Below are 12,716 nucleotides of genomic sequence, written 5' to 3' on the forward strand. Positions count from 1 at the left end.
CAATTGGGTTTATTAGACAGTGGCTTGATGATAGTGTCTTTCACCATGTTTCTACTAAAATTTCTGTATATTCTCTTTGGAAAAAATTGGAAATTCTCTATGAAAGAAAAAGAGCTGGCAACAAAGCTTTTTTGATCAGAAAACTTGTGAACCTAAAATATAGAGAGGGTGCTTCTATTGCTGAGCATTTGAATGAAATGCAGAGTATTACTAACCAGTTATCCTCTATGAAAATGTCTCTTGATGATGAGTTACAGGCATTGTTACTTCTCAGTTCATTACCAGAAAGTTGGGAGACACTGGTGGTTTCCCTTAGTAATTCTGCGCCAGATGGTATTGTCACTATGAGTCAAGTAACAAGCAGTTTGTTGAATGAGGAGTTGAGAAGAAAGAGTTCGGCAACATCTCAGAATGATTCACAAGCACTTATCTCAGAGAATAGAGGAAGGTCAAAGTCTAGAAGCAGTTCACGTATGGGTAGGAGCAAGTTAAGATCAAGAAAAGATATTGTTTGCTATAACTGTGGTAAGAAAGGACATTACAAGAACCAATGTAAGCAACCTAAGAAGAACAAGAAAAAGGGAAAAGAAGTGGAGTCTACAGAGTCAAAGGATAATACTATAGCTACAGTGTAGGGTGGTGATTATTTGATTTTGTCTCCTTCTGATGATATTTTTTCTTGTGTGTGTCAGGATCTTGAGTGGGTGATTGACACAGGTGCTTCTTATCATGCTACACCTCGGAGAGAGTTTTTTGCTACATACAGGTCTGGAAACTTTGGTGTTGTTAAGATGGGCAACTATGGCACAACAGACATCATTGGCATGGGTGATATCCATTTAAAGACCAACCTAGGCTGCAAGTTGGTACTTAAGGATGTGAGGCATGTGGTTGACTTGAGGCTGAATTTAATTTCAGTTGGAAGACTAGATGATGAAGAGTATGAAAGCAGATTTCACAGAGGGCAATGGAAGCTCAGTAAGGGTTCTCTTGTTATAGCTAGTGGAAAGAAATGTCATACTTTGTATAGGTTGCAGGCTAAAGCTTATGGTGAGCAGTTAAATGCTACAGAGAAAGACTTCAGTATGGAGTTGTGGCATAGGCGATTGGGACACATGAGCGAGAAGGGGCTGTAAGCTCTTTCCAAGAGAGAGGTATTACCATATCTCAAAGGTATACATTTGAACCCTTGTATTGATTATTTGGCTGGTAAACAACATAGAGTTTCATTTGCTAGTGCTGCTTTGTCTAGAAAAATGCATGCCTTAGACCGTGTTTATACAGATGTATGTGGTCCTTTGAGGACAAAAACTCCTGGTGGATCTGTTGATGTTCTTGGTATAAGTGGTGCACTTTATTTTGTCACTTTTATAGATGATTTTTCCAGGAAAGTTTGGGCTTATGCTTTGAAGACCAAAGATCAAGTTATTAATGTCTTCAAAGAGTTTCATGCTAGGGTTGAAAGGGAGACAGAAAGGAAATTGAAATGCATAAGATCAGATAATGGTGGTGAGTATACGGGATTGTTTAATGACTATTGCAGGTCACATGGGATCCAACATGAGATGACAGTTCCTGGTACACCTCAGCATAATGCAATTGCAGAGAGGATGAACCGCACCATCATAGAAAAGATCAGATGTATGCTTTCATAGGCCAAGCTACCCAAAAGGTTTTGGGATGAGGCTTTGAGAACTGCAGTTGATGTGATCAACTTATCACCATGTACAGCCCTATATGGTGATGTTGCAGAGCATGTATGGTCAGGGAAAGATGTTTCCTACATGCATTTGAGAGTATTTGGTTGTCGCGCATTTGCACATATTCCAGACAATGAGAGGTCCAAGTTGGATGGTAAGTCTAAAGAATGTATTTTTCTTGGTTACTCACATGATCTGTTTGGTTACAGGCTTTGGGATCCAGAAAAGCAAAAGGTGTTCAGGAGCAGAGATGTGGTCTTCTTTGAGGATCAAACCTTTGAGGATTTGAAGAAGAAGGCACCAGCCAAGACTTCTGCAGAAGGATTAGCAGATTGTGACCCAATTATTCCTCCAGTATATCAAGGTGATGGGGGAGATGTGCAGGAAAATAGTGTAGAGCCTGATGTTGATTTACCTGCAGACATGTTGACGAAGACCTTACCAAAAGAAAGACAGGAGATATGCCGACAGTTGATCGGCATGACTTCACATTGAGGAGTCATGGGACAGCCTCCCTTATGGGCTGAAGGGGGAGGTTGTTGGGCTGATAGCCCATATTCAGCTCATGTGGGCTAGGACAGCCCACAGCCCACACCCCCTCTTAACCTAACCCTAATTAAGATTAGGGGGGTGTGGTGGCTGTGTTTTAGAAGCAGAAAAAGGCTATAAAAAGGCAACAACGAGGCAGATCTTGAGAGCCACGGGATTCCAAAGAGAAGAAGGAGAACAAGGCAGAAAAGGAAGAGAAAGAAAGGGAAGAAGACAAGGACAACGCAGAGAGACTGTTCTCAATCATCTAGCAGTGTTCTTATCTCAGGTTAGATCAAATCTACAGTAGACTCTTGCTGTGATTACTTGGAGAGGTTTTAGATATTGTGGGCAGTGACATGATCCTTGTATCCCAGTTATTCTCTTGTGGTTGTTGCTAGGGTTTTGGGCAAGAGATTGAGATTTGTATATTCATTATTCTCATAGTGGATTATCTCTAGTTTGCCCCGTGGTTTTTACCCTTCACATTGAAGGGGTTTTCCACGTATATCTTGGTGTTCTGTTTGATTGTATTTCCATTTTATTCCGCTGCGTATTATGGTCTTCTAGTATTTGTTCATATACAAAAGGTTATTCCTCTTTATATCCCCATCACCCGCTCCATGTCCCGATTTTGATGGGAACTCCCTTCGCCAACCCGGAGATTCGCTTGGCCTCCGAGTTCACCGCCTTCATTCGGCTTGGGCTCTTCTCCAAGGTCAACCCAAGTCGCTGTGCTTCGCGATCGGCTATGAAGTTGTGGGTAGCGCCCGTATCCACCATTGCACGGGTCGTTTGGCCATTTAGCTTGATGTCCACATATATTAGCTCACTACTTCCTGCTTTTTGTGCCTTCGTCTTTATGTTCTCCCCCACTTGACCCCGCATAGTGTTCAACAAATGCATTGCTCCCATTCGGGGTCCTTGCGACTCCTCATCGTCGCTGTTGGATTCTGAACTGCTCGAACTAAGAGCAACAGCTTTGCCCTTATCCGATCGGGGGGGGGGGGGTGGATGGAAGCCGTCAAAGCATTGAGTGCTTGTTTCTGTGGGCACTCCCTTACCATGTGCGGTCCTCCGCACAAGAAGCATCTTCTAGGTTTTGAGGCCTTGCCTTTCGGGTTCGGCCCTTTGTGGGAGCTCTTCTTCTTTTGTTTGCCCCTGAGCTCCTTCCCTCGAGAATGTTTTGGAGGGCGATTGCCTGAAGATTGTTTCCTTCTTGCTGGGTCTTCAGAGGAAACAAAGTCGGTGAGCCTTTCTGCAGCAGCAATTGCCCCGACCACGTCAGTAACATTCCTTCGATTTAGCTCCTATTGAGCCCATGGTTTTAAACCATCGAGGAAGCTGAACAACTTGTCCTTCTCGGACATGTCCTGTATGTCCAACAATAGTGTAGAAAACTATTTTACATAGTCTCGGATGGTGGTACTTTGGCGGAGTTGTCTCAACTTCCTTCTTGCGACGAACTCTGTGTTCTCCGGTAGGAACTGAGTTCTCAACTTCCGCTTCAAGTCCTCCCATGTGTCGACTCAACACCGACCTTGTTGGATCTCCTCCCAATGAGTTCGCCACCAAAGTTTCGCATCTTCGTTCAGATACATTGTTGCTATAGAAACTTTGGTATCTTCAGAATCGGGCCTCGTAGCTCGGAAGTATTGCTCCATGTCGAACAGAAAGTTCTCGAGCTCTTTGGCATCTCTGGCCCCTCTATATCCATGAGGCTCAGGTGCCCTTAAATTTTGTGGCGGTGCAACGTGGGTGTTGCCTCCTCCCGCATTTAGTGTTCTTGTGAGCATGGCCACCTTTGCAGTGAGTTCCGCCACAACATCCTGTAAGTGTTGCACGGAGTCTTTGGTGTCATCAGACAGTCGGTCGACTAGGGCCTCAACCTTGTCGATCTTGGACTCCGCTTCCTCTTGCGAGCTCTCTACCCCAACAAGTCTTTGTTGGCCATGGTAGAGTTCCTCCATGCTCGCTTCCAAAACATCCAGGTGGGTTTCCGCCATCGTGAGTCTCTCCTTATGACTCTTTTTCCCAGTTAGCGCACCAGATTGTGCTTCATCCACTCGCGGAGAGTGGCCAACTTCTCGCTCGTCCTGTTCGCTGCCGCGCTCCTCTTGAGCGGCTCCAACAGCATGAGAGCGAGTGTGCACATGCAGCCCACCTGCGGCTGCTTGGGGCAAGGGTCCGGCTTGCCCCGTCTTGCTTGATTCGCCACGATACTTTGCCATGGCGAAGTTGCGAAGTTCGTTCGCTGTTCGATCAAAGAGCTTGCCCGCTCTGATACCACAATGTCATGACCTTAGCTGGAATTGCCTAAGGCGTGAGGCACCCTTGCGGCCAAACATGCGAACTTAGCTTGCGTTGCCTAAGTCGCGCGTTACCCTTGTGGCAAAGACGCGAACTTAGCTTGCGTTGCCTAAGTCGCGCTTCGCCCTTGCGATATTGCTCCGCAAGGATCAGCCCACTTTGTAACCTCTCGCAGGTCTCGAAGGACCTGTAAAAGAGAAAGATGGTTAGTTCGAAAGAACGAGCAACAGACAAGTCCCGAAGTCTCGCGGAAAGGGGAAGCTTTACAAGCAATTCGACGAACACCTTCTGTGCACAAGAGAAAAGAGGGAGAGGGAGAAAAACAAGGCTTTCAAGGATGAACGAATAGCTGCAAGCCCACAAACAGCCGCTCACCTGGTCCCGGGTGCGAAGACAAGTTCCTGTAAAGGTCACGTGCGAACTTGCGAAAGAGAGTTCAACGCCCGGTATATAACCGAATCCCCATCCAGCCCTGTGCCACCCAGGGGGTTCCTGGGGTCTGAGATGGCTGACATTTTGGTGAGCAGAGGTAGTTCTCCGCTCACCTCCCGCGGCACGCGAAAACGGAGCTGTTTTGGGCTGTTTTGGTGCTGTTTTGCTCGGTTCGGTGAGCGGTCGCTTTGTAACGCTGCAGCTTGTTCGAACTTACATATTTACAAGCAAAATGACCCAAAACCAAGAGAAAACATGCTGTCAAGTAGCTGTACATGCAGGTGTGAGCGACGAACGGTTCGTTGAATGAAGTTGTTGCGGGTGCGCGACGACCGTTCGTGACATGCGGGCGTTGCCCCACCGGCAGAACCGCCCGCGGGGGCGCCCACCTACAGTGGCAGCGCCGCCAGCAGGCGTGCCGCCTACAGGCAAGGGCAGCGCCCTCGCCCTGCCGCACAGGCCACCGCCAGCAGGGTGGCGACGGCGGCAGTAGTAAGAGGGAATTAGGGTTTTGGGCAAAAGGACAGTTTTGCCCCTATGAATTTGAGAAATTCTAGTTTCTATCTTTTTATGAAAATACCCTTAGGAATTGAGAAATTCCCTACATGTCCCTAAATTCAGAAAATATTAATTAATTAAAAGGTTTAGTTGATTATTATTTGTATGATGTGTGGACGGATGATCATGGACCGTGTGATGTATGTACTTGTGATTATTATTATTGAGGTCTACGAGCCTCCATTATATTTTTTATTTATTGTCGGGCCTGCGTGCCTATGATTAAGTTGTAATCACATGAGGAGGCACAGCGGGAGCGTGGATGCGATAGCGGGACCCACGAGACGGACGATCGTGATGCATGAAGATGCATCAAGATGTCGATGGAACCGACGAGGACGAGATAGACGATCACAGGGCATGGAGATGCACCGTTGCACACATAGATCTTGATGTGAGTTATTAGGCCTACTGGCTCGGGCCTAATCATATTAGGTTGTGGTCCATGATCATCTGGTGTGATTGCTTATACACATACTAGATATGTATATATATTTACATGCGATGTAGATATATATTAAATATGTATATGTGTGACATGTCATATTAGGAGACCAAATCATAGAAACATCTCTCGATAATATTAAGTCGGTAAACGTGAGGCAATTAGATTGACCCAAATGACCTTCCATCGTTATAAGTAGGAATCGATTCCCGGTGTAGGTTGAGTTGGTCGAGTCCCTCGAGACTCACCTATATCGCGATTCGCTATCTTGCTTATGACATAGAGATGTCACCGGTGACCTGAGGGCATGGTATACTTGGTCAAGTCCCTCAAGGGTATATCATCAAATCAGACTCATCTTGTAACGAAGGTGTTGACTTAACCGAGCATCATGGTTGGTCGAGTCCCTCGAGGCCATGGTGATTCGGAGGCCGAACAGGACGGGAATCACAAGGAGTTGTGATCAGCAAGAGTTGCCTACCTTTTACGCTTAGTGTGATTGGTCGAGTCCCTCGAGGTTACACTAAGACGCTAATTGGATCCTGATCCCCACTAGAAGTCTGCCGGAGACTTTCGTTTCACGTGCTGAGGGTGTCGCATGACTCATTAGTAAAATAGTGGGAGCATATTAAGATAGAAGTCCATATCTTGATAGTTTATTTCTTACAAAATCTGCATGTTCTTCATTTCTGCTGCATCTTTATTTTCAGAAAATGTCACTTTCAAATCCCTTACGTGGCATACTTTATGTCAACCGCCTCACTGGTCCAAATTATACGGATTGGCTCCGTAACTTGAGAATTGTTCTCATAGCGGAGAAAATCGTGTACATCCTTGATACAGTGATGCCTGCGCCCGAGGAAGGGGCAAACGAGGATGAGATCGCTCACTACGTGAAGTACATTGATGACTCCACTCTTGCTCAGTGCTATATGTTGGGCTCTATGACTCCTGAGTTACAGAGACAACATGAAAAGATGGATGCCAGATCCATTCTCCTACATGTCCATAAATTGTTTGAGGAACAGGGAAGGACTCAGCGATATGAGATATCTAAGAGCCTCTTCCGCGCTAGGATGACTGAGGGGACACCGGTTCAGAACCATGTCCTAAAGATGATTGAGTGGATAGAGAAACTCACAGGTCTAAGAATGGTCCTAGAGGATAACTTGTGTGTGGACATTATGCTTCAGTCCCTACCAGATTCCTTTTCATAGTTCATAATGAATTTTAATATGAACAAGCTTGAGATGACTCTCCCAGAGCTCCTCAATATGTTGAGGGAGGCAGAGAGTACTATTAAGAAAGAGAATCCAGTTCTCTACACTGGTGAGACCAAAAAGAAAAGGAAAGCAGAAAGGTCCCTTAAGAAGGGAAAGGGCAAGGACAAACCAGGTAAAGCAAAGGTTGCTAAGAAAGACCCAGCAAAGGACAAAGGCCAGTGCTTCCACTGTGGTAAAGATGGGCACTGGAAGAGAAACTGCAAAGAGTACCTTGCAGAAAGGGTGAAACAAAAGCTTGATGAAGCTTCAGGTACATTCATGATCAGTCTCCATTTGTCAGACTCTTATGATAACATATGGGTATTGGATACCGGTAGTGCTTATCATATATACAATTCGTTGTAGGTTCTAACAAGGCCTAGGAGACTAGAGAGAGGCGAGATGGACCTCAAGATAGGTAATGGAGCAAAAGTTGTTGTAGTAGCTATTGGCGAGGTCGCCCTACATCTGCCTAGTGGAGCTTTTATTGCATTAGATGCATGTTATTTTGTTCCTTCTATTATCAAAAACATTATCTCCATTTCATGTTTAATAGTTAGTGGATATAAATTTATTTTTGAGAACAATGGTTATTCGATATTATTAGATGATAAGATCATCACGAAAGGAACATTGCATAATGGTTTATTTATGTTAGACACTACTCCACATATCATGAATGTAAATGTATCCAAAAGGAAACGAGATGAGTTGAACAGTGCATACCTGTGGCATTGTAGGCTAGGTCACATCCATGAAAGAAGGATTCAAAAGTTACTAAATGATGGATATCTAGATCCATTCGACTATGTGTTATATGCAACTTGTGAGCCTTGCATTCGTGAAAAACTGACCAACTCTCCATTTAGTAGAACTGGAGAGAGAGCCACTGAGTTGTTGGAACTCATACATAGTGATGTATGTGGACCCATGTCAACTCATGTCATTGGAGGTTACTCCTACTTCATTACATTTACTAATGATTTCTCAAGATATGGATTTATGTACTTAATGAAGTACAAGTCCGAGGCCTTTGAGAAATTCAGAGAGTATAAGAATGAGGTGGAGAACCAGACTGGAAAGAGTATCAAAACTCTTCGATCAGATCGAGGAGGTGAGTACTTAAGTACAGAGTTTACTCAGTTCCTCAAGGACCATGAGATATTATCCCAATGGACACCTCCTTATACACCTCAGCTCAATGGTGTCTCTGAAAGGAGAAATCGTACATTATTAGATATGGTACGGTCCATGATGAGTTTCGCTGACCTTGGCTCCTTAAGTTATGCATCGACCATCTATTATACATTGGTCTGCGGTCAAACAAATTTTGCGGTCAAACAAAATACTTCACTCCATCTCCATGCCTTAGCTGATGCTGATTGGGCAGGAAACTTTGATGATATAACATCTACGTCAGGATACATTGTCTTCCTTGAAGCTACTCCAATCGGTTGTAGTTCTAAAAAATAAAAGATGGTTGCACGATCTACAATTGAAGCTGAATATCGTGCTATCGCCACGGAACTCAATTGGGTCACAAATCTGCTCAAGGAACTCAACGTCAACTCTACAGTTATTCATACAATATATTGTGATAATATTGGAGCTACCTACTTATGTGCTAATTCAGTGTTTCATTCCCGCATGAAGCACATAGCCATTGACTTCCACTTCGTCCGAGATCAAGTTGTCAGACATCAACTCCGTGTTTCTCACGTACATATAGCTGATCAACTAGTAGACTCACTCACAAAGCCTCTCGCCCGTAAACTTTTTTTATCTCATCGGTCCAAGATCGGCATGGAAGCTCAATCTTGGGGGGGCATGATAAACAGATTATGTATAATCTCCCTGCTGAGTGTATATAAATAGCTATCAAGAGTTTACTATCCAAATGTATTAGATATTTTATAGTTTCTTCTATAATTTCTATTTTACTATATTCTTCGTTTAATTTCTATCAGTCATATCGTCATCGTCATCATCATCGTGTACCTGTGCCCATGACGTATCCTAACCCAACATGAGGTGTACAATTTAAAGCAGGTGAGAAGGAGCGGTAGATAGAATACATTAAGAATGGCAGCGATGGACAATTCTCCCACACCATTCATCTTACCTGGGCGATGTCCGTCTCTTTCTTTATCTTATCACGTGGTCAGGTGCATTTGCTGAGGAAACATTATTTTTCTGAGAATATACAATAAATAGTGTCTCATTCGGAATTCTCGGTTCAGTGCGTTGGGGAAAAGAGAAGACGCTGGTGATGTTCATGTGGGACGTGGTTCAACTTTGGTGATTCGGGAACAAAGAATTAGCAGTTGTCCATGTCAAATTCGTATAACTCCTTTATGTGAGAATATCACACACTTAAAAATGTAATTAATCGTTTCTAGTTTCGTCATTATTGTCGTCGCCATCAGCATTGTCATCCATTATATGGTCCTAAATTAATCTAATCAAACTGCAATGCCAAGTAAATCCCAAATAAAAAGAACCTAATGGCAGGCTAATGAATAATCTTGAACTCATTACAGGAGAAGGTGGATTAGAAATTACATGCCAATCGCATATACACTGCAATTCTACATGCAACAACATATACACTCCTCTTCTACAAATTCATCCTTTGTTCGAGATCATCTCAAGAAAAATCTTCACTGGGCTTTGTAGATCAGCATTTGTATTGTGATCTTGAGGAAATTAAATTTAAGTTTATGTCAATTCAACTTATACATTCCTCGGTTACTATAATCCATACGTAGCAATACTTGCTATTGTGGTTAAACAAGATTGGATTATAACTAGTCAATTTAGATCTTTTTTATCCACATTTTTTACCAAAAGAAAACAAAAAAATCTTGCAATAATTGCAACTTCACAGTCTGTTAGTCACTTATATTTTCTTATGTTTTTAGTAATAATTTGTGGAACAGTTCTTAAAGAAGATAAAAGAAGAAGTTGATGCATAATTCTTCAAGATTGGATCATAGAAGAAGTTCCCCACCAAATTGAACAACATAAACGAAGATAAACAAAGAAGAAAATAAATGAAGACTAAGAGAATGCCTTTCTCAAGGAAGGTCATCGATCCAACGTGACACTTTGATGGCTAAGAATATTGACTAAGCTACTGTTCTCGCTCTCTAAATTTACTACAGAATTCGTGGTTGAATCAGACGAGAAGACCCTTACTTCTCACCTAGTACGGAGTTCCAAACAGTTCCATGTCATCAAGATCGAATCCGAAGAAATCCGTGTCCAAACCAAGTGATCTTGGTGAGTGGTCTTCGTCGTCAACATCATGAACAGCCGACAAGCTTGGGTGCAGTGGTTCCGTGGACTCGAGGAACTCCAGGTCTGCCGAGGCAAGCTCGCTACAGGAAACGCTGCCTTTGTCGTTCCGGCGCCATGCAATGGTTCCTTCGGTGATGCTTCTCACCGCAGTGCGCATTAGTGAGTCTTCTGAATCATCAAATCGAAGCGAGAATGAATCAACTGGTGGAGGAGTTGTCGATGCTGTAACTTGAGTTAAGGGGAAGGAAGTATTGCAGGTGTATTCTCCACAGCCCGGCAGTTGCAGCTGTTCGAATGATCGGCAGCCTTCCACTGCCATAGGTTTGCATGAGTGTTCTTCCTTGTAGATGACGAGAAACAAAGATGGGACGCCACGGTCCTGTTGCTGCACCTGCTTCTTCGCTTCACATCTTTGATCCTCGCTGTAGGTGCATCTGTAGTAGCTCCTGTAGAACGGGCATACGAGTCAAATAGGACTATAAAAGAGCACTGACATCGACATTTATGTAGGCATTGATTGGCATATTAAATGTGTTATTTTACTGTCCAGGCAGGCATCTATCACCATCCTTTATGGGGAAGAGATTAACTATTAAGAATTATTGGATAGAGTTTCTCCATCCTCTTATGATAAGATTTCATGAGAACCCTCATTGTCATCACAATGATATGTGTAGTTGATCATGTAAAACGTGTAGTTGAAAATGTAAAACATTGCATCACAATGATATCCAAGTCTTAGAATGCAGTTTGACAAGTCCGGGAAATATAAAAAAGGTAAACATACTGTGAAGTAGATCCAGAAAACAGATGATTAATCTACAAAAATCTTCGGTTTATATATGTAATTGTGTAAATAAGCAAACAAACCTGGGAAAGATGCAGCCATTGATCTTCTTTTCCCCGTATTTTCTCCATTGGTGTCCATCACTATAAGGTGTAGCAGTTACCACTTTTCTTGGATAGCTGCTGACACAACAAATCAAGTCAAGTCAAAGAAAGGATCACAGAAGGAAATAGGGTAGCATGAGATTCTAAACATTTCTGAGTTATCTGCAACTTTTGATTCATTTTAGGGCTTACTGTGTTCTTCGATCTGTTCGGATGGGAATCTCACGGGGAGCGAGCAGGTATTGACTTCCATACTCGATCTTGACATTAGTTCTGCGAGACTTCAACATGGAGAGTGTAGCATTGCAGGTCTGCAGCAGCTCTCGGGAGACCATCCTGGCTGACTCCTTCTGTGTATCGCTGTAGTTGCCAAGCTCAACGAGCGACTGAAGCTTTGTTGTGAGCTCAAACGCTTGTTCCATCTCTCGGATCACAGAGTCGACGAGCGAATTCTCCATGAAATGTTTCTGATCCGTCTCTTCCACTCCACCAAAGGTTGTCCAGGTTTCAGATCTGGCGTCTCTCCTTATATAAGTATAGGATGTTTGACCAGCTTCAGTAGATTAATCGGAAGCTTCTACTACAAATTAAAATACGCTTTCTAGGAGTTTTGGCAGTATATATAAGACTTTGTTTCGGTCGTATCTGATGTAAGTGTACATCAAACAAAAGGCTTGGTTGAGCTGTTCTGTCCGAGCTTTATGCCCAAATCCCGGAAGCTACTTAGGAAGATGCTTTCACGAGCTGGGAAGGTGGCTCTCATGAAGTCTCACTGTTGTTTCTTTCTTCATCAGATCAACATCAACATCATTGTTGCAATCGTCATCATCGGGTTCTGACTTGGACATAATCTACGAGCAAGAATTGATGGGAGATTGATCCAAGAATTCTGTGCTAAGAGGTGGATTAGACGATCCCACAAGAGAAAGCTTGCGGGTTAGACAAAAAGGAAGATGACCTCAACGGTTGACAATGTTCGCTTTGTCTTTGTCCGATGAGATTGTAGAGTCAAAATCTTCTCACACGACGTTTCCAAAAGCATTTAATCATCGTCCTAAAGAAATCCATATGACGTTTCCTAAAAGGAATTTGTTTGATATCTTCATTTCATGTGATGAAACTGTGTTTCCACACTTCTTAAGCACCAGCTGGTATATAATGTATCATATGCATAGAGAGTATAGTCAACACAAAACGTGTGAAGATTAGCTACTCCATAAAGTATGTGTATGCATGGGTTGCCAAATAATACAGTGGGGGCAGAAGCACATACAAAAGGCCTATCAAACT

General features: G+C 43.3%; 1 protein-coding gene across 2 annotated transcripts; it reads right to left on the reverse strand.

The window, feature by feature from the left end:
* Nucleotides 1-10,245: 10,245 nt before the first annotated feature.
* On the reverse strand, nucleotides 10,246-11,911 carry LOC135628586 (WRKY DNA-binding transcription factor 70-like). Of its 2 annotated transcripts, none has more exons than XM_065135331.1 (3): nucleotides 11,619-11,911; nucleotides 11,406-11,501; nucleotides 10,246-10,981 (listed from the first exon to the last, which is right to left on the reverse strand). In XM_065135331.1, the coding sequence occupies exons 1-3, from the start codon at nucleotides 11,882-11,884 to the stop codon at nucleotides 10,441-10,443; spliced, it is 903 nt and encodes a 300-aa protein (XP_064991403.1). In that variant the 5' UTR covers nucleotides 11,885-11,911; the 3' UTR covers nucleotides 10,246-10,440. The 2 variants fall into 2 exon arrangements, with proteins under 2 accessions (XP_064991403.1, XP_064991402.1); XM_065135330.1 differs by having other exon boundaries at nucleotides 11,406-11,504.
* Between the last annotated feature and the right edge of the window lie 805 nt (nucleotides 11,912-12,716).

This window comes from Musa acuminata, chromosome BXJ3-1 (assembly GCF_036884655.1).
Source record: "Musa acuminata AAA Group cultivar baxijiao chromosome BXJ3-1, Cavendish_Baxijiao_AAA, whole genome shotgun sequence".
Lineage (NCBI taxonomy): Eukaryota > Viridiplantae > Streptophyta > Magnoliopsida > Zingiberales > Musaceae > Musa > Musa acuminata.